The 25,163-nt window shown below is 40.5% G+C and overlaps 1 protein-coding gene across 3 annotated transcripts in view; it reads right to left on the reverse strand.

Annotated features, from left to right (window-relative positions):
• Positions 1–2,079: 2,079 nt before the first annotated feature.
• Positions 2,080–25,163, reverse strand: part of c1h4orf33 (chromosome 1 C4orf33 homolog) — a 41,861-nt gene continuing 18,777 nt past the window's right edge. For 2 of the 3 annotated variants that reach the window (XM_067994316.1, XM_067994315.1), the window contains exons 2-6: positions 22,023–22,223; positions 15,563–15,623; positions 14,962–15,013; positions 10,521–10,720; positions 2,080–5,512 (exon numbers count right to left, since the gene is read on the reverse strand). In XM_067994316.1, the coding sequence (XP_067850417.1) occupies positions 5,350–5,512; positions 10,521–10,720; positions 14,962–15,013; positions 15,563–15,623; positions 22,023–22,203 (657 nt within the window). In that variant the 5' untranslated portion in view covers positions 22,204–22,223 and the 3' untranslated portion in view covers positions 2,080–5,349. The remainder of the gene's footprint in view (positions 5,513–10,520; positions 10,721–14,961; positions 15,014–15,562; positions 15,624–22,022; positions 22,224–25,163) is intronic. The other variant, XM_067994317.1, reaches the window with a different exon arrangement.

Genomic DNA, 25,163 nt, shown 5'->3' on the forward strand with positions numbered 1-25,163 from the left:
GGCACTGGACTCTTCAGTCTTGAAAGGAGGCAAATGAATAGAAAAAGCTAAATTCAGAGATTGATAGATGCTGTGATAGTAGGACTGTAGGTTTCTAAACAATTAACTTTGTGATCTTTTTGTCCACTACATTGCTGTGGAAATTAATTGTTTTAGTCTTACAATAGTCTATCAGATTTTCTTCTGTTTTTCATTCCTTACAACTGTTTGCGACCAGGTAGTCTCAGCTAGCTGAAGTTCATTGTCAATTCTGCTGCATGGTTACGCAGCAGGATATGCAATGTAATGAAGCACATCATTTTTATATTCTGCCCCCCATCCCTGCCATACAGATAGCAGCCCATTAGAAAACTAATGAATCTAACCCAACTGAAGTCAGCAAATTCAAGTGACAGACACCTCTGGGATTCAAACTTGCAAGATGTTTTGGTGGGGAAACAAGCAGTGAACTGCTTGAGCTACTAGGTCACCTTCACTGTGTCAAAGAATGCCAGTGGTTCCATTTGTGGATCATTTTACCCTCCTTGGGGAAATTCTTCTAATTGATTTTTCATCTGCAGAAAATTGTGAAAGTCATTAACTGCTTTGATAGTTGCTGAAGCTTCAACTTTCTGAAACAGATGTGTTTCTACTCCATTGTGAATATTATTTCTACCTAACTCACATTTATTTGCATTCAACGATTGATGCTGGTTAAATATTTTATTCATTTTGGCCTGTACTAATCACTCCTATTACTATTTTTGGATTTGGATGCAAGTCTTACTGGACTCACTGTACAATGTTAGGGGAAAAAATCAATTGTAATAAATTTAGCTGTTTAGTCAGTAGTTATTAAATTCTCAAAGTTTAAGGAGTAATAGTAAATTATTAGTTGAGCTTTTATAATCTGTATTTGATGTAGGAACTTATCATGAATGATTAGCTGTTGGGTTAATGCCAACTTTACATTGGGTTCCCTTGGAAACAGCAACACTAAGCTTCAAAAATGAATTATCCAATAAAACATTGCAACTGGGGAATAGTTCTGAACAATGGGGTGAAGGTATTTCCAATCATCTTTAAATTTTGGTCTTCTAACTTAATTTGAAATTAATTATAATTTTTGCATACCAGGTTTGTTTGGTAAATGAATTACCACATGGTCCATTGCCATATTGAAGCAGTCTGCTTTGTTAATCTCTTAGCAGCCCAGTGGGAAAAGCTGACAAATAAGAATGAGAATTATTTTTATAATTAATTCTCCAAAGTATTCAGTCAAAACTAAAACATAATTGGAAACTGCATACACTTAAACATGTACCTAGCAGTTACCCTGAAAAAATTTGGGGATAGATATTTGGACTGTCATGTATAATAATACTCCAGATAGTTCAAATGTACATTTGCCACCACACTTTTCAAGCTGACATCCAAATGTACCGTAACCTGACAATTCTGCGCAATTTTATGCTGTTTGACTGGGTACAGTTAGTGTGAAAAGTAAATCTCTAGTCAAGCTGTTCACCACACTAGTAAGAAACTGTTAACCCTCTTATTTGCTGCTGTGGGATGTTGCCAGTCTGCACTGGCATGGGGCCAAGATTACTTTAGATTTAACATGCAGATAGTGTTACGGTACATTTGGATGTCAGCTTGAAAAGCATGCTGGCAAATGTACATTTGAACTATCTAGAGTATCAGTATACATAACAGTCCAAATATCTGGCCCCAAATTTTTTTAGGGTAACTGCCAGGAACATGTTTAAGTGTTCCCAATTATGCAGGGACAAAATTAAGTACTTCTATGGTCAATGTGCAACAGAAACCAGAATGTGATTCCGTAGAGGTTCTTTCAAGTGATGGTTCCTGTCAACACTTTGCAGTTAATGTAGAATGTCCAATAGTGCAAATGCGTACAAGGGGTAACTTTGTGAGGATCTTCTCCTCACACGGAGCCTGACTAGATGGGAGCGCAGGTTGGAGGCTGGGAGCAGAGCCTTGCAAATTGACCCCCCTACAGTAGATTTATTTGACAATTTTGCACATTTTTAAGCAAACAGAACTACATTTCAACTTCAAACTTTGTGAAGACATGCATTGTTTATTTTTCATGTTTTATATTTATTCTGTTTTACTATATGATGCAAGGAAATTAACAACACCCTTATACATAGTAACAAAGTAATGTACATATATTTTGCAATAAATGGCAGTCTGTTACATATTTGTGAAATGCTATATGTTATTTAACTAAATAGTTTATTTTTAATCACTTCTCCACTTCTTTGTTCAGTGTTGATTTACATTTCATATGCATGTCAGAAACATGCAGCACGTTAGCTGTTCACCCTCCTTGTCACAGCTCATAACCCTTTCTGGAATGTTCTGTCGTACTTGGCACTCTTTTATACCGTAGGTCCTGCTTTTATTAATATATTCAAATAAAAGTTGCGTTGGCTTGTGCCAGCTGAAACAAACATTTTCTGTACAAAAATGTTTCCAGTGACAATGTTTCCCAAATTTATATTCAGAACAATGTATTTATAGATTGTAATGCAATCAGGTGTATTGCATTAAAACAAAAGCAAAATACTGTGGATGCTGGAAATCTGAAATAAAAACAGAAAATGCTGGAAACACTTGGCAGGTCAGGCAGTATCTGTGGAGAGAGAAACAGAGTTAACGTTTCAGGTGGAAGTCCTTTCATCAGAATTGGAAGATGCTGGCGATGAACAGCTTTTAAACAAATACAGAGCCAGGGAAAAGGGGGACAAGAAAAGAATGAAAGGGAAAGGCCTGTGATAGGGTGGAGGGCAGGAGTGATTAAATGACAAAAGGGATGATGGTGCAAGGCAAAAGGAGGTGATAATGGAATAAATGTGGAAACAAAAGGGTCCAGAGGAGGTGTAAATGGTTACAGAATATCCAAGAGAAAATGGAAGTAGTAATTAAGATCTTCAATTGTTAAATGCAATTTTAAGGCCGGAAAGCTATAAAGTGTCTAGTAGAAACACGAGGTGCTGTTCTTCAAGCTTGCGTTGAGCTTCATTGGAGTGGGATGGAGAATTAAAGTGGTAAGCGACCGGAAGCTCAGGGTCACACTTGCGGACTGAACAGAGGTGTTCACCTAACCCATAGGTATATTGCATTTATTAGACTAAGCAGTAATGTTGGAAAAATCATTAGCATTGCTTTTTTTTTGGTTAGCTGAGCATGATATGGAATGGACGCTTTTCTTGCAAAGGATACCCCTTACCTAAACCCAGAGAACATGTAGATTGGCAAGAGTCAAGGATAAGGGAGCCTCAAGTATGCTTATGAGTACTGCAGGAGTTTAACCAGCTAAAATGAGAAGCTTACCAGCACACTGCAATGGTAACTATCCCACTGCTTGTTCAGCTAGAACCACTCTATCCTTTACAGCATTGGTTTACAAGGTTATTTGGAGCTGAAAGGGAAGAGTCTCAATCTCCATTGACAGGTGTTTTACCAATAAGCCAGGAAGGCTGCTTGATCATCAACAGAGCCCTGGAGTACCTCAGGCTTCCTGGCTCAAGCATTAGTCCAGCAGAGAGAATCGACTCAGTTCCAATTTCTGACTTAAAACTTGCTTGCCAATCCAATCAAGGCAGGCCCCAAACCTTTGATATATGAGGGTATGATCACATACTTGGCCTCTGACAGCAGCTGTCATCCTATGCCGCAGAATGGGAGGATCTATGCAAGTTAGCTTTTAATGTCCAATATTGCTTCATAATGCATCTTGCAGTTTAATCAACTGAAGTTGATTTAGTGAGGTATTGCTGTGATTCATAATTTTGTACTATCCTTTTCTATTGGGAAGCCCATACTCACCACGAGTGCAAACTGATATCGGTGGTTTATTTGTAGTGGATTTTTTTTTATTGCTTCTTCCGATAAAGCACATTGTATGTGCTAAGTCTTTACAAAAGTAACTCTTTTTGTTAAGAATCTACGGGGGTAATTTTGACTTTTGGCAATATAGCAAAATGGGCGATATTGGATCTGGTGCCTGTTGTACATCTCTCCCAGTTTTCATTTCCATTGTGGCCTGGGGTTAAAATAGTGTGGGGGTCTGAGTGGCGTCATCAAACCCCAACTTTTGAACATTTATGAGGCCCTCGCCTACCTGCAGTGAGGGTCTCACACGCTTCTCGAAACCCAGAAGTTAAAATTGTGGTCGGCGGGAGTGTGGCGTGAATGGAGTGGTAGGTACTATGCCCCTATTTTAACCCCCACCCCCCCCCCTCAGATCCCACGTTATCGTCGGGCGCGGCGGGTTAATTCGGGGCTGACGTTTTTATCCCCAGCCCAAGCAATAGGCTTGAAAGTGCTCACAGTTTCAAACTTGTTTCATAAAATGGAAAGTTAGGGGGTACACAAATAGAGTAGAAAGTTGATAAAATGACAGCTGAATGTTGAACTGTGCATGAGTACCTTCAACGCATAGGCATTGTGGTACTTGGACCATTTCACACACAGATCAATTCCCAAGTCCTAACACTTGTAGTTAACCACTTGACTTAAGTCCTGTAGGTTACTTAGAGGATTACAGTGGCCAGAAATTTTCTCAGAGCTGGTCCAGCATATAGGAAGCCCGTTTATGGCAAAATTACAGCAGGATCAATTCCGAGGAAATTCCCAGCCAAGGTAGGTAATTTCTGAAGGACCTACCTCCCCTCCTCAACAGCAGCTTGTGAGCTAGATGCTGACGAGAGCACAGGCCACTGGCTGGAGCCTGGTGCTACAATTTTCCTTATTTCTAGGATAATAATTATAATCTAACAATGGAGAGAAGTCTATGTCACCAAGTAGTCAGAAACTATGGTTTTCTTTGGCAGTAGGGAGCCAAATGGATTAATTCTGTCTTCTCTATTCCAGTTTTTTTATCACCTTGAATGTGGGAGAAATGGAAAATTCCTCTGCCAGAATATGGAGTGATCAGCAATACTGTACCATGTCTTGGATCAAATGTTGGTGGTAATTAGTGAACTTGACAGGATTCCCAGAACAAATGGCAGAGGTGCAGGCACCCTCATGTGGTTGATTCAGGTGGGTTGTGGTGCGTGGTTCATTCTTGTGCTAAGGTTTGGAGTCTTTAACATTACAAAAATGAGATGTAAGAACAGTGGATTAACCAAGTGCACCTCTCAGGTTCCCATATTTTTCTTGTACAAGGTGTATAATTTTTTTCTAATGGATGCAAATTACTTTTAAATCAAGTCATAAGAAGTTTATATAATGTCAAAGGATTTGATCACAAAGTCCTAGTCCAAGTATCATCATTTGTAAATAGCACAATTGAGAAAAGATCCATGAAGAGGCTGCTGAGGAAACTAAGGAGCCTCAGACAAGTATACCAATAGTTGAGAGGCAAGAACAGCAATCAAGGCAAGCTAACCACTTCTTGGTCCCACGGACGGACTTCCACAGGTCAGACTTGGGCTGTTTCCATTTCTTTCCCATAACTGAACTCAAGCTGAAATCCTTGAAATATTCCAAGCGATGACTAAGACAGAAAAGCACACCAATAATATTCTGGACACAGTAAAAGAAAATGCCAAGTTATTTAACAAACGCAACACAGCACGTGGGAGGAAAACTAAAAAAAAGCATACAGTTATGTATTTTTGTGAGTTCATAAAGGAGAAATAATCTGTTGAATGGAGAAGTGGTCCCTTTGCATTTTCTGAAATTGCACTGATCTTCCAATTTTTTGTGGCTCGAGATCATAATCTCTTTTACATTAATTAAAGGTCTTTATTAGAACATAAATTTAGTTAAAAGAGTCAAAATTCCTGGCCAGGGTGGGCACTTCCAACATGTAAGTTAGGCAGGACAGCAAGAAACTTGGGGTTGGATCTGGTTCCACTGGGTCTCTGCCCTTTTTTCCGGCCACTGAAAAATTCCGATGGAGGTGAGGATGGTCACTTCTTGCATCCAACTTTCCCCATACTGATGTCATCAGAAGAGGTGGGAGTAGTGGGACCTGCCAGAAATCCCGCCAGTTCTGCCTCAGTTACACTCCACTTAAGGTATGCCTGCATGATGTATGACAGGTTGACACTCTGTCACCAGTGGGGCTCACAATCCCATCTTCCTGATGTCAATCGACTGCCTAAGGAGCACTGCAAATGGCATTTGCGCCTGCCCCTTTTATGCAAATGACCCCATCCCCAGCATGTGCACTTCCGGTAACGGAGCGAGGCTTGAGGAATTTCATGCCCGTGGTTTTTTTGTATGAAGAGATGAAGCTTGGATGAAGCTGGGCTTACCTAGTATAGGAATTATCATATCGGTGCTAACTCAGAAACTTTAGACTTAGTAAACAGTTGCATGTTTCAGGAATTCAATTCAATTAGCTTTGCAGGCAAATTTATGTCATTACAATAGTATTATTAAACACTTGACCATTCCTGAGTCAAAAAGGTGAATCTGGTTCTCTAAATAATGTCTAAATCTGGTAGAGCATTTAAACACCTAGCTAACCTTAAATTATATAGTTAGGTTTTTTGCATGCAAACAGAATTGGCACGGTCAGCCATTGTATTAAAACTGTATCTCTGCAAACTAAAACTAGCTCCCATCTGCTCAAAACATCAATATTTTGAAATATTTCCAGATGTTATTATTTCAATAGTGTACTTCTGAATAAAATGAAAAATATAAACTTATGTTATGTAACTTTAATCAAACAGAAAATTCTGGAATTCAGCAAGAAGTTTAATTAAGTACCATATTCTGCAAGCGATGTATAGGGCCTTTGATGTTTAACATTTTAGGTTGTCTTTTGTTAATTGCTCTAGGAACATAGGAACAGGAATAGGCCATTTAGCCCCTCGAGCCTGTTCCACCATTCAATGAGATCATGGCTGATCTGTGACCTAACTCCATATACCCGCCTTAGCCCCATATCCCTTGGTTAACAAAAATCTATCAATCTCAGATTTAAAATTAACAATGAGCTAGCATCAGCTGCCGATTGTGGAAGAGAGTTCCAAACTTCTACCAACCTTTGCGTGTAGAAGTGTTTCCAAGCTTCGCTCCTGAAAGCCCTGGCTCTAATTTTTAGGCTTTGTCCCCTAGTCCTAGACTCCCCAACTAGTGGATATAGTTTCTCTCTATCTACTCTATCAGTTCCCCTTAATATCTTGAAAACTTCGATCAAATCACCCCTTAATCTTCGAAATTCCACGGAATACAATCTTAGTTTGTGTAATCTCTGCTCGTAAGTTAACCCTTGGAGTCCAGATATAATTCTAGTAAATCTACGCTGCACTCTCTCCAAGGCCAACATACCTTTCCTAAGGTGTGGTGCCCGGAACTGAACAGTACTCCAGGTGTGGTCTAACCAGGGCTTTGTATAGCTGTAGCATAACTTCTACCCCCTTGTATTCTAGTCCTCCAGATATAAAGGCCAGCATTCCATTAGCCTGTTTGATTATTTTCTGCACCTGTCCATGACATTTTAATGATCTATGTACATGGACCCCAAGTCTCATTGAACCTCCACTGTTTCAAGCTTTTCGCCATTTAGAATGTACTCTGATCTATCCTTTTAGTGGATGATCTCACACTTGCCTACATTGAAATCCATTAGCCATGGTTTTACCCATTCACTTTATCTATTAATATCTCTGTAATTTTATGCTTCCATTTACACTGCTTACTACACTGCTTACTCACTGCTGCCTATCTTTGTGTCATCGGCAAACTTGTATATGTGACTCTCTGTCCCGTCTTCTAAGTCGTTAATAAATACACTGAATAGTTGAGGCCCCAACACAGATCCCTGTGGGACACCACGGGCAAGATTTTCACTGGGAGAAATGGGTGGGTTGGGGGCGGGGGGATTGAATATTGCAACAATTTCAGACCCGCCCCCAACCTGCCCATTTCCATTTTTCACTGGGGCGAGCGGCCAACCCGCTCCCAGGAGGCGGGTTGGTCACTAAAACCTTTCAAGGAGACTGCGGGCCTCCATTTTGAAAGGTTTTGCAATTTTAGCCTCTGGGGGCCCGGATTCCCAGGCCAACTCCTTCACTCCGCCTGAGAGGAAGCAAAATGGCTCAAAACTGCAGCTAAGTACCTTTCTGGCACAGCTTGTGGGCCCCGAGAAGTAGGAGTGCTTCCCCCAGACGTAGCAAGCCTACCTGCAGCTACCCCCCCGCAACAATCGCGAACCCCCGCAATGACCCTCGATCCCGACCCCCCTCGGTGACTGACCCCCCGGTGACTGACCCCCGATCGTCCCCCCAAGACCCCCAATCCCCCCTCCCCCGCCATGATTGACTCCCCTGGTGACTGACTCCCCTGGTGACTGACCTCCGCTGATTGACCTCCCCACCCCCCACTGATGACTGACTCCCCCCCTGCCATACAATCTAAGACTTACCTGAAGACCTATCTTTTCATGTCCTCTTCCTTGCTCTGCTCCCTGTCGGATGGCAAACCGACAAAAAAAAACGTCCTTACGTCAAAATCGTAAGAGCGTCCGGGAAACCCGTACTTCAGGATTTCCAGTCCAAGATTCGCACCCCCGCGCCCCCCCCCACCCCCGGCCCCTTCCCAGCTCTGATTCAAAATGCTGCCCTACTAGTCACATCCTGCCAATTTGAGTACCTGCCCATTATTCCTACTCCCTGTCTCCTGCCGCTCAGCCAATTTCCTAACCAGGTCAATAATTTGCCCTCAATTCCATGAGCTTCAACTTTAGCTAACAGTCTCTTCTGAGGGACTATATCGAGTGCCTTCTGGAAGTCCATATAAACAACATCCATAGACATACCCATATCCACTACTTTAGACACCTGTTCAAAAAATTCAATCAGGTTCGTCAGGCATGACCTACCCTTTACAAATCCATGCTGGCTCTCTCTTATCAGCTGAAAATTTTCAACTCTATCCTTAGTTATTTTCCCGAGTAATTTCCCGACAACAGATGTTAGGCTAACAGGTCTATAATTCCCTGGTTTCCCTCTCTCACTTTTCTTAAATAGTGGAGTGACATGTGCAATTTTCCAATCTAAAGGAACAGTTTGTGAATCGAGAGAACTTTGGAAGATTATAGTTAGGGCATCTGTATTGTTCTCACCTAGTTCTTTTAAAATCTTGGGATGGAAAGCATCTGATCCTGGGGATTTGTCACTCTTTAGTGCCATTATTTTCTTCGTCACTGTTAATTTGCTTACGTTAATTATGGTGACTCCCCGTCCCTGATTCAAAATTAGTTTCCTTGGGGTGTCCGGCATGCTATCCTCTTCCTCTACTGTAAATACTGACGCAAAGTAATTATTTAACGTGTCCTCCATTTCCTTATTTTCATTTACATATCAGTTTTTAAGGGGCCCACATCGCTCTTGACCACCCTCTTTTTCCTAATATAATTATTAAAAAAATGTTGATTTTGATATCTCTTGCAAGTTTCTTTTCATACTGCCTTTTTGTAGCTCTTACTATTTGTTTTGTCTCCTTTTGTTGTTCTTTGTATCTCTCCCAGTCTCCAGGATCTATGCTATTTCAGGCATTTTTTAATGCTTTTTCTTCTAGTTTTATGTTGTCCCTTACCACTTTTGTCATCCATGGCTTTTTTATTGGTATGTGGAGCTCTTGCCCCTTATGGGTATAAATTGGTTCTTTATCACATTAAATTGTTCTTTGAATACCTCCCACTGATCATCTGTCATTTTGCCCAGCAAATGTTGAATTGTCGGGCAGGAACAATTCATTTAATTCCATATTTCTATCTAGCTCTTGTGTTTTTCCTCAATTATCTTCAGGTAATTATTGCCTTTAAGGTATTTTTTATCCGCTTTTGGAAATCTCCCCACGCCACTCATTTAACCCAGCCTAGAGCACATGTTGGACATCTGCTCCAAGTATTGCTTTGTAACAAGTTGCTAAGAGGTGTGTGAAAGCAACACAGGGTTTCTTTCTTTCCATCGTACCCTACGAGTTAGCACCCAGCATCCCCTCAGTGCATTCACACAACGGCACGGGGGGGAATCACAAGTGCAGATATCCTTGCACTCTATGGCACCACAGCAGTTTGGGGATCAGCATCACCGATGTTTGTTTGTATGCCATTCAGAGACACGGTTTACATGACCTCACCTAGAGAGGCCTTGCCTTGAAAATACCACAGAATGAAAAGTAAACTTAAAATATATACAGGCAATTGAATAATTTTGTATAAAGAAATGTAAAGGAAAATTACTATTGATTGTGAAGCTAATAAAATTTGCATAAAAGCCCTATGCACCCTATTATAATACACAGCAGGAACTGCTGCACCAATTATCTACTGCTTTGGGTTATGCATAATTTATTATGTAGCAGGAACACATCTGACCACATTAGAGGGAAGAATTTCATTGCAGCTCCCTATACTGTATCTGATCATTGTAAAGGTCAAGCAGTTGGTCTGTGGTAACGCGTAAGTCAACGATTTGCAGTTTTATCAAATATTTAGACAGTGCAGATAGAAAGAGCAATAAATGGGAAATGCTTGTACTTACAAGTCAGGCCGTTGACCCTCCTTTAACTGGTCTTTAGGTATGGGGTACAGAGCCTCATAAACTCTTTTATCACCAGTGCCATGAATTGCATAGGCATTAAACTTGTTAACACCAGCAGGAAAATACCTCCAAGGGATAAGTGCTCTGCCTTCCCAATTTTGTTCATGAATTGAAGACTCATATTTTAAATCAAGTTCTTTCTAATGTGAAGGGAAAACAGTTAGTAGTTTCTTGCTCTTTGAGTTTTAGTTTCATTTAGGAATGCAGACGCAAATGCATTCTGAAGAACTGAATCTTCAAAATTCTATCAACAAATAAAGTTACGTGAAAGTAAAAATTAAAATGTAGACAAATATTCAAAATGATTAGAAACAATAGTCTGACAATAGCTGCACTACTGGGTCTCAGCAGTGACTAACAGCCCAATCAAGCAGCAACATGTGTAAGTAGATTTATCAATTTTCATCAATGTGAGTGGCAGCATTATCTATTACAATTTTAGTACAGATGTAAAAATTCCTACCTTTGGATGATAGGATTTATAACTAGGTGCAGAGCTGGTTTAATTATTCCTGGATAAAGTGTTTGTGAACCTGTAGTGTAACTCTCTTGTAAAATCCAGTGTACTGATGGCACGTGCAAAAGTTGCAGCCACAGGTTTATGACATATTCTCTATAATAGCAGTACACTGGCAGTATAAGATGCAGATTGTAAACACTGTTATAAATGCAACTCAAGTTGTATTAATAGAGATAGAAACCATAGCTGGGAAATAGATGATGGGTAGAATACTGTCCTTTTGTCCATAAGACCTGTGTTCAAATCACACCCAGACTCATAGGAAGTTAGTCCCCTCCTCCTGTTGACTGTAAGGGTCTTAAATAAAACAATTTTGAGTTAATTTTAGGTCTTAGAAGACAAAATTCTCTATTATTTAGTATTAACAGATAGTCTCACTCAGAGCGGCCAAAGGATGGCTGGTGTGGAAAACAAAAATGTCACACTAGTACAAGAGGGAGTGCTCTTCTGAGGTTGGGGTAGGATAGAGGATTCCTTGAACCCATGTTGTATCTCTGGTTTTAAAACCCCTGTAAATATAGATGTGCTTATGGAGATGCCTTGCAAACAGTGACACATTGCCAGAGATCCCTGTATATGTTGACGCACTCTCAGAGACTTTGTCCTAACTTCTAAAAGGAAACAGCGCCATCATTGCAGAAAACGATAAATATATTCTCTGTTGGCTAGGGGTAGCAAAATCCTAAACACATTTATAAACACAGATGCTATAGGAAAGATAGAGCAGGAGGTAAGAGAGGAGGGGGAGTTGCGTTCTTGATTAGGGAGAACATCACGGCAGTAGTGAGAGGGGATATATCCGAGGGTTCGCCCACTGAGTCTATATGGGTAGAACTGAAAAATAAGAAGGGAGAGATCACTTTGATAGGATTGTACTACAGACCCCCAAATAGTCAACGGGAAATTGAGGAGCAAATATGTAAGGAGATTACAGACAGCTGCAAGAAAAATAGGGTGGTAATAGTAGGGGACTTTAACTTTCCCAACATTGACTGGGACAGCCATAGCATTAGGGGCTTGGATGGAGAGAAATTTGTTGAGTGTATTCAGGAGGAATTTCTCATTCAGTATGTGGATGGCCCGACTAGAGAGGGGGCAAAACTTGACCTCCTCTTGGGAAATAAGGAAGGGCAGGTGACAGAAGTGTTAGTGAGGGATCACTTTGGGACCAGTGATCATAATTCCATTAGTTTTAAGATAGCTATGGAGAAGGAGAGGTCTGGCCCAAAAGTTAAAATTCTAAATTGGGGAAAGGCCAATTTTGATGGTATTAGACTGGAACTTTCAGAAGTTGATTGGGAGAGTCTGTTGGCAGGCAAAGGAACGTCTGGTAAGTGGGAGGCTTTCAAAAGTGTGTTAACCAGGGTTCAGGGTAAGCACATTCCTTATAAAGTGAAGGGCAAGGCTGGTAGAAGTAGGGAACCTTGGATGACTCGGGAGATTGAGGCCCTAGTCAAAAAGAAGAAGGAGGCATATGACATGCATAGGCAGCTGGGATCAAGTGGATCCCTTGAAGAGTATAGAGATTGCCGGAGTAGAGTTAAGAGAGAAATCAGGAGGGCAAAAAGGGGACATGAGATTGCTTTGGCAGATAAGGCAAAGGAGAATCCAAAGAGCTTCTACAAATACATAAAGGGCAAAAGAGTAACTAGGGAGAGAGTAGGGCCTCTTAAGGATCAACAAGGTCATCTATGTGCGGAACCACAAGAGATGGGTGAGATCCTGAATGAATATTTCACATCGGTATTTACGGTTGAGAAAGGCATGGATGTTAGGGAACTTGGGGAAATAAATAGTGATGTCTTGAGGAGTGTACATATTACAGAGAGGGAGGTGCTGGAAGTCTTAACGCGCATCAAGGTAGATAAATCTCCGGGACCTGATGAAATGTATCCCAGGACGTTATGGGAGGTTAGGGAGGAAATTGCGGGTCCCCTAGCAGAGATATTTGAATCATCCACCGCTACAGGTGAGGTGCCTGAAGATTGGAGGGTAGCAAAAGTTGTGCCTTTGTTTAAGAAGGGCGGCAGGGAAAAGCCTGGGAACTACAGACCGGTGAGCCTGACATCTGTAGTGGGTAAGTTGTTAGAGGGTATTCTGAGGGACAGGATCTACAGGCATTTGGAGAGGCAGGGACTAATTAGGAACAGTCAGCATGGTTTTGTGAGAGGAAAATCATGTCTCACGAATTTGATTGAGTTTTTTGAAGGGGTAACCAAGAAGATAGATGAGGGCTGTGCAGTGGACGTGGTCTACATGGACTTCAGCAAAGCCTTTGACAAGGTACCGCATGGTAGGTTGTTGCATAAGGTTAAATCTCATGGGATCCAAGGTGAGGTAGCCAATTGGATACAAAATTGGCTTGACGACAGAAGACAGAGGGTGGTTGTAGAGGGTTGTTTTTCAAACTGGATGCCTGTGTCCAGCGGTGTGCCTCAGGGATCGGTGCTGGGTCCGCTGTTATTTGTTATTTATATTAATGATTTGGATGAGAATTTAGGAGGCATGGTTAGTAAGTTTGCAGATGACACCAAGATTGGTGGCATTGTGGACAGTGAAGAAGGTTATCTAGGATTGCAACGAGATCTTGATAAATTGGGCCAGTGGGCCGATGAATGGCAGATGGAGTTTAATTTAGATAAATGTGAGGTGATGCATTTTGGTAGATCGAATCGGGCCAGGACCTACTCCGTTAATGGTAGGGCGTTGGGGAGAGTCATAGAACAAAGAGATCTAGGAGTACAGGTTCATAGCTCCTTGAAAGTGGAGTCACAGGTGGATAGGGTGGTGAAGAAGGCATTCGGCATGCTTGGTTTCATTGGTCAGAACATTGAATGCAGGAGTTGGGATGTCTTGTTGAAGTTGTACAGGGCATTGGTGAGGCCACACTTGGAGTACTGTGTACAGTTCTGGTCACCCTATTATAGAAAGGATATTATTAAACTAGAAAGAGTGCAGAAAAGATTTACTAGGATGCTACCGGGACTTGATGGTTTGACTTATAGGGAGAGGTTAGATAGACTGGGACTTTTTTCCCTGGAGAGTAGGAGGTTAAGGGGTGATCTTATAGAAGTCTATAAAATAATGAGGGGCATAGATAAGGTAGATAATCAAATTCTTTTCCCAAAGGTAGGGGAGTCTATAACGAGGGGGCATAGATTTAAGGTGAGAGGGGAGAGATACAAAAGGGTCCAGAGGGGCAATTTTTTCACTCAAAGGGTGGTGAGTGTCTGGAATGAGCTGCCAGAGGCAGTAGTAGAGGCGGGTACAATTTTGTCTTTTAAAAAGCATTTGGACAGTTACATGGGTAAGATGGGTATAGAGGGATAAGGGCCAAGTGCAGGAAATTGGGACTAGCTTAGTGGTATAAACTGGGCGACATGGACATGTTGGGCCAAAGGGCCTGTTTCCATGTTGTAACTTCTATCTATGATAAAGAACGGGTTAACAATTTTGCTAAATCTACTGCAGAGAGGAAGTCTTTGCCATAGAAGTGCAAAAGTATAGTGTTTGGCAGCACCAAAATAGCTCATATTGATGACCACAAAAGCATACCCATTAAAAATATAGGTTCTTAAATTCTATGGAGATTCTCCCAATCCCCCATCGCAACTTCAGTGGGAGATCAGCTGAACCCTCAGAGAAACTGCATCAACAACTGTTTATGCTATTTCTTCGGGAGTTCCGCTGAATTCATATCAAAGTTACAGTGGAACGTTGGGAGAGCCTCTGTGGAATTTCAGGGCCTTGGAAACTATTGTGAAGGATGATAGCTTGATTTGTTTATGCAAGCTTTGTAATGATCCAACTTGCTGGTCAACAACCATATTACTGATCATATTATTTTCTGTAATCGCTTACCTTCCATGCTTTTCTTCTACCAGCAAGTAATAGTACTAAATGTTGTCCATGTCTAACAAAATTAAAACAGAGAGGATACTTTTATTCCTGAAACCAAACTGTAACATAAAAACTACACTACAATGCAAGGCTAAAATGGAAAATTAATCACATTTGAGTTCTCAATCAACCATGTTGTCAGGAAAAGGCATTGAGTAGGGGTGCATCACTTCCTCAGAAGAAGGAAGGAAAATTCAAGATCACATTCTCACATATTACCAGCAGCTAGCTAGAGACCAATATTAACAAAGACCTGGAAGGAGATAACCTGCCTTATTTCTTGGTTAGGTAACAGTGCACGATACATGGGACTTTAAAGAAGAGAGAAAAAAACGTATTTTTCAAATGAAACGGCAGGAATAAATAAGTCTACGCAGCAATATACCTTCAACTCATAGTACACATATGTATTTTAATCAGACTGAATGCAGTTTAGATTTATACCAAAAATATTTTGATGGAATATTAGTTATTGCATAAATATTATGAAAAAGAATACACACTTTATAACACTGAGATTCTGTACAATCCAAGAGTGAAGAGAAAAAAACACAGTACTTACGGACAGAGTTCCACTTCAAGGTACAGTTCTTTGCTGCTGTTCAAGAAAAATGCTTCTACAACTGTTAAACATGAAATATGAAAATTATAGTTACAGAAAGCAATTTTTAAAATATGCTATCTCTATCTCTATTAATACAACTTGAGTTGCATTTATAACAGTGTTTACAATCTGCAGTTTATACTGCCAGTGTGCTGTTATTATAGAGAATGTCAGAAATCTGTGGCTGCAACTTTTGCACATGCCATCACCACACTGGATTTTATAATACAGTTATACAACAGGTTCACAAACACTTATCCGATGTCTAGGGCTCCCAGTCTCCTCAGTCATCCACTTTTTTAAAAAGTATGGGCCGGAATTTGTTGGAGCAGGGCATTTAATGGCGTACCCGGTTAGTTAGACTTCTTCCTGCACCCTTCTGCTCAAAAGATCTTTTGCCTTGTAAATTGCTGGAAGTGCAAGCTGAATACGGCGTGGCGAGGGCAACAGCCCATCTGGGACCTTGATGAACAACGGGACCAACAGTGTATCTCCTTAACCAATGAGATTAAAGGATTGAGAAATAAACAGGAAGGATTGAGAAGGAGAGTGAATTAGAGTGGGTGAATTCAATGTCAGATCAGGTACAGAAAGAGAAATAAAGAGAGGGAAAGAAAGATTGGATTAAGAGAGAGAGAGAAAAAAAAAGACAGAAAGAAAAAGTAAGAAAAAAATTTAAAAATTTAAAATTTGACATTTAAAAAATCTCCAATAATTCACTACCTGAAGGAATGAGACACTATACTTTTAATTGTTGAGGTTGATTGGCAGTTATTAACAATGATCACATCGTTCAAAGGGTAATTACGCTATTAATTACTAGACTTAACTTTCTGTGGCGAGTTTAATGGACAATTAATAGGCCAATACAGCAACTTCATGAAACTCATGGGGAGGGTAAGTGCGAGATGCCATTTTCGCGAATCTAATGGCAGAGCAGTAAAAATCGTCCAGCAACTTGTGGCAATTCGTAATTCACAGGGTATTTCTTCCTCGCCACAAGTTGCTGGCCGGTTTGCACATTAATAACGATGTTTTCTGTTTTTGTATCAGATTTTCAGCATCTGCAGTATTTTCCTTTTTGGAAAGTAAAGACTCTAGTAGTTCAGGATGATTATGATTCACAAGGCTGAATTTTGAGGCCTTCCACCTGGCGGAAACAGGGCAATGGCATAACGTTCTGCATTTCAGTCTGTTCCACGGCCAACCCTACTGAGCCGATTATTCCAACACAACAGTTCCCATTTGCTGCTTAAAAGGCAAACAACTGCTCCTCCCCGTTCGCACACCGTTATTTTTTCAGAAAATTACAAACCTATATATGCAGAATATGTATGGCCTTTACAACTATGGGGCCATAAGAGATACAGTTTGCTTAGAGCTTGCGGAAATCCCTGAGGGGAACAGATGTGAAAATCATTCTAATACCTACTGTCTTGGTTTACATTTTCAACTCAAAGTTTTCACTTCCAACTTCTTGCATTTATATAGCATCTTTGTAGAATGTAGAAAAGCATTCCAAAGTGCTTCACAGAGACATAATCAAAAAAATCTATCAATATGTACCAGAATGTTTTATTTATATAAACTAGTTTGGTAATTTTGGCCAGAAGGTAGATCCAGGAACGGGGCAATTAGTCATTCCCCACCATTTACGGGATGGTATTGCCCCATTTCCACCAGGCGCGAGGTCTCAAAATTCAGGCTTGTAAATCATTATCATCCTAAACTACTAGAGTCTTCACTTTTCAGAAAGCAAAATACTGCAGATGCTGAAAATCTGAAACAAAAACAGAAAACACCGTTGAGAGAACACTTTTTCTTCTGTTAAAAGAGAGTGAGAATAGCTAATGGGGGGTAGGTAAATAGAATGGGAGGCATGATAAACTGACAGGAAAAAGGGTTGGATGTGTGTGGAGAGGGTTGGGGGTGCCACCTGGCCCAAAAACAATTAGGCGAGGAGGTGAAGGCAGCAGAAAAAGAGCTCAGTATCATGTCAAGCTTGGAATTTGTTGAGGTAGGGGGTATAAGGAGATGAAGTTGAGGACTTTGCTGAGGACCGATCACTTAGGGTCAGAGAGGGGAAGGTCAGAGGGGATGGTAAAAATACAGCAAGGGGTGAGATTGGAAGGAGAGATGGGGTCAGAAGAAAGTGAAGAGGAAGAGGGATCCCGAGAGAAGCTGGCATCCAAGAGTTGTTGAAGTTTGCAGTCCTTGCAACCTGAAGGAAAGAAATAAAGTTTTTTGTTAAAGCGCCGCCGGATAAGACGAGGTGGAACTTAGGACCAGGACAGCTCTAAAATAAAGTGAGTCGGTGCTGCTGAAATGTTGTGTTGATAGATGCTGCCTGACCTGCTTAGTGTCTCCAGCATTTTCTGTTTTTCTTTCTTTGCTTTTCAGTATTGAATTAGACAGTACAGGCAGTGAACAGGAGTGTGTGTTGAGTTAACAATTTCATACGAACCAACAATATGATTGTTACAATTGGCTTCAGTGCCTCTGGGTTACTGAAGGGAGAATAGACGAGGGTTCCTGCTACTCAGTGACCCTTGGTGTAGGTACATGAGGACAGGATTTGGTTGGTTGTGATTCCTCTAATGGTTGGTTAGCCTCCTAACATTCATTCTCTACACTCATACACAAACAATGCCCACCTAGGTGAAGTAGCCGAGGGTAACCAGCACTTGTGGAACCATTACCTCTAGAAAAGAATCAGATGAAGGAGAAGCAAATTGGCAGAAAAAGAAGGAAGGAAAAAAATTTTTTTAAGAAGAAACTGTAAGTGAAACTAACCTCCAGGCAAGAGTCCACTAGCCAGACTTGCCACTATCTTTGTTTCAAAGCTTTGAGGAGATGACTGATAAGTACATCAGCATGAACGCATCTCTTGATTAACATTGACTCTTGTACTTTAATCACTTGATGTTTCATATATTATGGGCTATTTTATCATTCAGGCCGACCGAGGTGCAGCGAGAGGCCTGGTCAATTTTGAGGGCCAAGCCTCATTTAAATAGAACCGGTGAGCTGGCCATCCCAAATGGGTGTCCCGATACAGCTCACCGGATTCTGGCAATATTGGTGGCCCGGTCAGCAGCCAGGTCAGTCCTAGAAGTGGGTCCACCCAATGAGCTGTAAAAATGGCATCCGTGTCCTATCTACATATTAGATAGTCTGTTGCTTTGATCTTAACTCCCATACTACCCGGTTTATACTGGGCGAAGGAGTTAAAATCCCCCCCTATTATAAGTAAAAGCAGAATAGTTGATATCATCTAAGTTGCAGAAGGGAAGGCTGTGAGTGGATTTTGAAGTGACATTGAGAAGAAAATCTATCTGCTATTCTTCACGGTATCATCCAGCATGACTACACTAAACATTCTGCAGATCAATGTTTCCACTGCTGGAAAAATAAGACATCAGTTCACATGAAGGCACAACAAGTGTTGTTAACAAACACAATGAGCTGGAAATAGCCCACCTGACCTCTATAAAGACACATTAGGAGATCAAGCCTGGAATATGAATCAAAACTTGTGTGGAAAATTTCAAAATCGATGCAAAATCCCAAGTACACAGACAGAGAAGAATAAATACATTTTTTGCATCATCAGCAAATATTGCAAATTTAGTGTGGGAAGTACAGAAAAAATATAATATAAATAACAGAATAAGAGGCTTTGAGGAGAAAAGAACAAAAAAAGTGGCTTGCATCTTAATTAGGTTTTATAATGTGATAGGTAAATATTAAATTGCATCTGCAAGGGTCTGTATTGTTAAGTATTATGATGTGGAGATGCCAGTGATGGACTATTAGTAACATGTGTGATATGTTTACCTCGTGTCCGTCATACAAGTACAAAGCTAATCAAATTACCATAGATCTAACAAATGAGTGATGAACTCTACCACAATCTGAAGGTTCAGCTGGTGTCTGACAATTTGTACTCTCAAGGTTTATGGTGCCATTTGAATCCAAAAATATTCTATAGACAAATATTCTTGACTAAAGCCAAGCAAACTATCATCATAAATTTAATTGGCTCCAGCATGCTTTAATGTCGAATAGTATTATACTTGATTGTGAATGTCACTTTGGAGGGAGAAATTTTCTAATACCACATTTAATAGAAAGTTGCCAATGTCACCAATCCTGCTACAGGAAATTTCTGCCATCAACAATTTTATGAAAAGCATTATTAAACAATGTGATATATTTCTTTGAAGAATCGTACTTGACAACAGGCTCAAAATATTTTTCTAGGTTTGCTAATTCCAGGCCGTGTGATGAATAAGAGGCCTCACATACAAAAAGTTTCCTTTCTATTATCATTGGTCATTTCTCTCTTTCTAATATTTCTTATGTGGACCAAATTAAAATGTTTTTCAGTAATACGAAGTTTTAGTGGAAGGTCACTTTTTTATTTAACAGAATGAAAACCAACATGAAAGACTTTACACCTATTTTATGTTAATGTACTCAAAAAGTAACATTCATATACAAAGATCAGTAAAGATTTAAATACATATATTACCCTTATTATTATAGTTTTTGGAAGTTAAACGTTTGTAATGAAGTGTGTAGTATAGTGAAAATCACTTGACAAACTATTTTACAGAAAATGAAAAATTCAGAAGTTAAGGCTGACAAGAGACAGAGCTGGGATAGAAATTAGCTTTTTATTGGTGGTGTTGGTTTACATACACTGAAGTGTGTGGTATGGTTATTAAATGTAAAGAATCTTACAACACCAGGTTATAGTCCAACAGTTTTATTTGAAAATCACAAGCTTTCGGAGATTATCTCCTTCGTCAGGTGAGTGAGTGGGATTCCTTGTCAGAGAACAAGTCTGAGAACAATATCTGGTGATTACAGATAATCTTTCCAACTGCCCGTTGTCAAGGCAATCAAAGTGTTCAGACAGAGACAGAAAGACTTTCTCTTCCTTTCGGATGTTTCTCCCTCTCTCTCTCTGTCTTTTGTTCTGGCCGTTTGTATATTCGGTGGTCCTGTAGGTAACATCTCTCTGTCTGAACACTTTGATTGCCTTGACAACGGGCAGTTGGAAAGATTATCTGTAATCACCAGGTTTTGTTCTCTGACTATAAATGCGAAACGTTCAAGGAATCCCACTCACTCACCTGACGAAGGAGATAATCTCCGAAAGCTTGTGATTTTCAAATAAAACTGTTGGACTATAACCTGGTGTTGTAAGATTCTTTACATTTGTCAACCCCAGTCCATCACCAGCATCTGTTGTCTTTTTTTGTCCTTTCCTTTCCAATCTCTGAAAAACAAGTTATCTTTTGCCAAATTCCATCTTACTATTGCTCACACGTAAATTAGAGTCATCAGAGGATAAATATAAAAGGGAACAGAAAAATATAGCTGTTAAAAGCACATTTGAAAATACAGTACTTGATGATGTGAGTAGCATAGTATGTTAGTGTGCCGACATGCCATAGTGCACCTGATGGATGTTTCTTCTCTACGATTTCCCTATACATTGAATTTTAGATCTCAACTGGACCATCTGGGGAGTTTCTGAATGGAAAAGTGGGAATACGTATGAGATAAAAGAGGACTTCATCAATATTGTTCTGGTGCACCTTCCAATGGCTTGTAATAGAGCAGTATTGGCAGAGAGATGGGAGCAGGTCATCCACTCAGTTGAGGAATTATAGGGGAGGTTTTCTACTTCAGTGCTCCCTGCAAGAAATTGAATTCACCGGATGTGCATATTGGGAGATTGTGCACCCCAACCTGTGATTTTCTATTTAATAATTTTAATGGTCAAAAAGTTATTGGCTGGGGTGCCCAATTTCCTGATAAGTGCTTTCAGCGAGCCTAGTTCCACGATAGGAATGCTGAAATAGAAAATCTGCACTTACATGTGGTGATAAAACAAAACCAAAAATGGCAAGGAAGATACTCCAGAGCAAAGAAGAGAACTGACCATGATAAGTATTGGAGTGGCACTGCCCTGTGTGACCATAAAGGCCAGAAGCTTTCATGGACAGTCCCCAGACTGTGCTGTTGTCTGATCTTAGCCAGGACAATTGGTGGCACATCTGGGTACTGATCATTTATCTGCGCTTGCATGTCCTTGGACAAGCACGCCAAGGAAACTGTCACCATTCAAATGATGTTCAGTACCTCAACCGGTTATGTCTCTGCTGATGGTGGGGGAGGGGGATGTTGGTGGGGGGTGGGGGGGAAGTGTTCTACAGTACAGTTTGTTTGAAAATAAAGGCCTAAACTTTGTGAGGGCAGTAAAGGAAGGGATTACTGGAACTTCAAAAGTAAAATCTGCATTTTAGACCCAAAAAAAAGCAGAATTAGCATTCCCCCAACCATCAAAAAAGGTGATACTTATGTTTATGAAATAATATTTTAATAAAATTGGTGTTTACTGTACCTTCAAAATCCCACAACTGATTGTAAGGTTTTCCTTTTTCACCAGGTGGAGCTGAAGGATCATTGAAGAAAGGCCCCTTTACCTCCATCAGCATTCCTTCATCACCTGGACTAAGTTTCAGCGATATCCCCCTGTGGGTCACTGGTGAACTATCCCACGTGTTTGTAATTTTAAACTCCATCTGGATAATATTTTAGTAAACTGAAAAAAAAAGTTTTATTTAATTGCTTGATTTATTGCATATTATACTTATAAAAAGATTACTATTACATGTAAACTTAAAGTTACTGTAATTAGTTTTTATAATTTATCCAACAGTGTTGTGGCCGTGTGTATTGAATATTAACGTGTTGGCTGATCGGGGTGCTCCATCTAGTGACCTAATCAAGAACCGGGAAAACTTAACCATTAAGACACTCAAGCTTAAATGCCAGTTAAGATGGATAAATATAAAGAGTCAGATTTTCAAAAAATAGTTTAATTGTTGGAAAAAATCTTTAAAAACAATAGTATGTGAAGTTATATGCAAATTCCAGCTGTCATTATCAGTATTTTGTTTTAAGTATAAGTGATACAGAACTTGGCAGATGCACCGAGAGGAATGCCACAGAGAATGGAAGACATATTTAACAAACAGTGCTGAACTGGTCAGTGGGAGTCTGTAAAGGTCTGGGAGTGATAGTCGACCCTAAATTGATTGTGTTCAGTCATTGCAGAGCATCAATCAACAAAGCAATCGGAATGTGCAAGTATATTGCCAAATCAATAGAATATAGACTGTTGTGCTGAAGCTGTTTAGCTCTCTGGTAAATCCGCATCTTGAATATTTTGTTCAGCTCTGGTCACCGAGCCATAAAAGAAAGGATCCGGAGATGGTGCAGAGAAGAGCCACAAGTCTGATCCCTCATGTCAGAGGATTGAGTGTTATAAGGAAAGATTTTAAAAACTTGAAGGGGTAGAAATTGACCCCCGTTGAGCCCATTTTACAAGTGTAAAACGGGTGCAAAAGGGACCGATTTCAGGGTGCAATGGCCTACACCCCAAGGACGCCTGAAAAACGTCTGACCCGAAATTGGGTCAGGCCATTTCTCTTGCATCCGGGTCGATCGCCTAAAACAGGCGTTACGCCCCTTGCGTATGCGAATTAAGACCCCAATGCCTGTTTAAGGACCCTTTCCAGAAATTGGGCTGCCCTGACCACTCGGATTTTCTGGGCGTGGATACAGTCGCCACCAAAAATGTAAGTGAAATTATTATTTTTTAATAGCTATGGAGCCAGGAGGAGCAGGAATGCTCCTCCCGGCTCGACAGTACTCCTGACAGATGCTGCCAGCTGCAATCGGCCCCTCTCCCACTGTCCTCCCTCCCCCAGGACGTACCTGAGGGCTGCTGCTGGTGAGGCAGGTGACCCAAAATTGCCTTCTTCCATCGGGCTCATCCTGAATATTTAGATGAGGCCCTAGGACCAATTTCTTGTGATCCTCGGGCCTCTGCCTTTGGGCACAGGGATCATTCCTTGATTCCATTTGATGCTTTAATAATGGCCTGAAGGAATTTCTAGGCAGAAGTCTTTAGCTTGAAAGAAATACAGGATACTAAGTGGAATAGAAAAGGTCAATCCTGTGCATTTTTTCAAGTTAAATCACAACCATAAGACAAGAGGAAATACAAGAAAGAAAAAAACTTGCATTTATATAGTGCCTTATCACATCATTAGGACATCTGAGTGCTCCACAACCACTGAGTTACTGTTGAAGTGCAGTTCTATTGTGTAGGCAAATGTGGTTTCCAATTGTGCACAGCAAAGTACTGTAGGGAAAACCTGATTTCCCAGTAGTTCGTGAACCTGGACAATAGTCAGTCAAAGGTCACATGTACACGGTAGTTTTGTTAATGATTTAAACAATCCACATAATCATGAAGCAAATCAAGCAATACATACAACCTTAAACCAAGGATTTCAGCATCAAGGCAGTAAAGAGTGATCAGCTCTCGTAACTCTTGAGGTGGTGGTCTTGTTGTTGGACGTCCATCCTATAGGCGAAGCTTCTTCAGACTCTGTTGACTGCTGTAAAGAATCTGCTACGACGTCCCATCTTCATATGATTTTTGCCAATTGGGGTGTGAATAAAGTTAAGGAAAATTCCATTTTGGCCAATCACCCACTGTTGCTGGGCCTCAAGGGTCAACAGGCCTCAAGGTTGTGCATCAATCAACTTACTGAGATGTTTAACTATATCTCATCCTTCAACCGTTATCTTTTTTTTATTCATTCATAGGATGTGGGCCTCGCTGGCAAGACCAGCATTTATTGCCCATCCCTAATTGCCCTTGAGAAGGTGGTGGTGAGCCGCCTTGTTGAACCACTGCAGTCTGTGTGGTGAAGGTACTCCCACAGTGACTCCTATCTCACTTGTTCCAGACAATGGAACATGTAGGCCTTCCTTATCCATGTCCAAACCCTCTCAAAGCTTTGCTTTGCTCAGACATGTAACCGCTTTGTTCTCAGTTTATCAGTTCTGTATTGTTCTCAAAGCCTTGCTTTGCCCAGGCATGTATTAGTTCTGTTATGTGCTGGTTCAATGATTTCTGCAAAATGTTGCCTTTGCATTTTAAATTCACAATTGTCCAAGGGGTTGTTAACCCCTTCCCTTCAGTACTATAAACAGCAAATGAGATGAATGACCAGTTAATTTGTTTGTTTGGTATTACAGACCCCACCACTTAAAACGTCCATGTTTAAAATGGGCACTCGCTTATACGGACCAAAAAGCAATAACCATTATCTATTTGCATTAACATCAATTTCAAAGTTGCCGCTTATAGAGTCTTAAGTGCTCTGTTTATTTTGGGCAGAAACAGCTATGCTTATTCACTAGTTCGCACCTCGTTAAGGTGCACTAAATGCAAGAACAAACATAAGTAAGTAGATAGGTAAATAACACCTCGTTAATGTTTAATTACCATTTGTGCACTTAAACCCTTCTAATCCCCTCCAAGTGGTGTGCAGTTACTTCTTTTTAACTTCAAAATATACCTTGTTTCATAGAATTTAAAGATACACATGGTTCACTGTAAATATCACAATTCCAAACCAGTAAAATTCAAACCAAAACACTGCAGATCGTACACAAAGTGATC

This window comes from Heptranchias perlo, chromosome 1, assembly GCF_035084215.1.
Source record: "Heptranchias perlo isolate sHepPer1 chromosome 1, sHepPer1.hap1, whole genome shotgun sequence".
NCBI lineage: Eukaryota > Metazoa > Chordata > Chondrichthyes > Hexanchiformes > Hexanchidae > Heptranchias > Heptranchias perlo.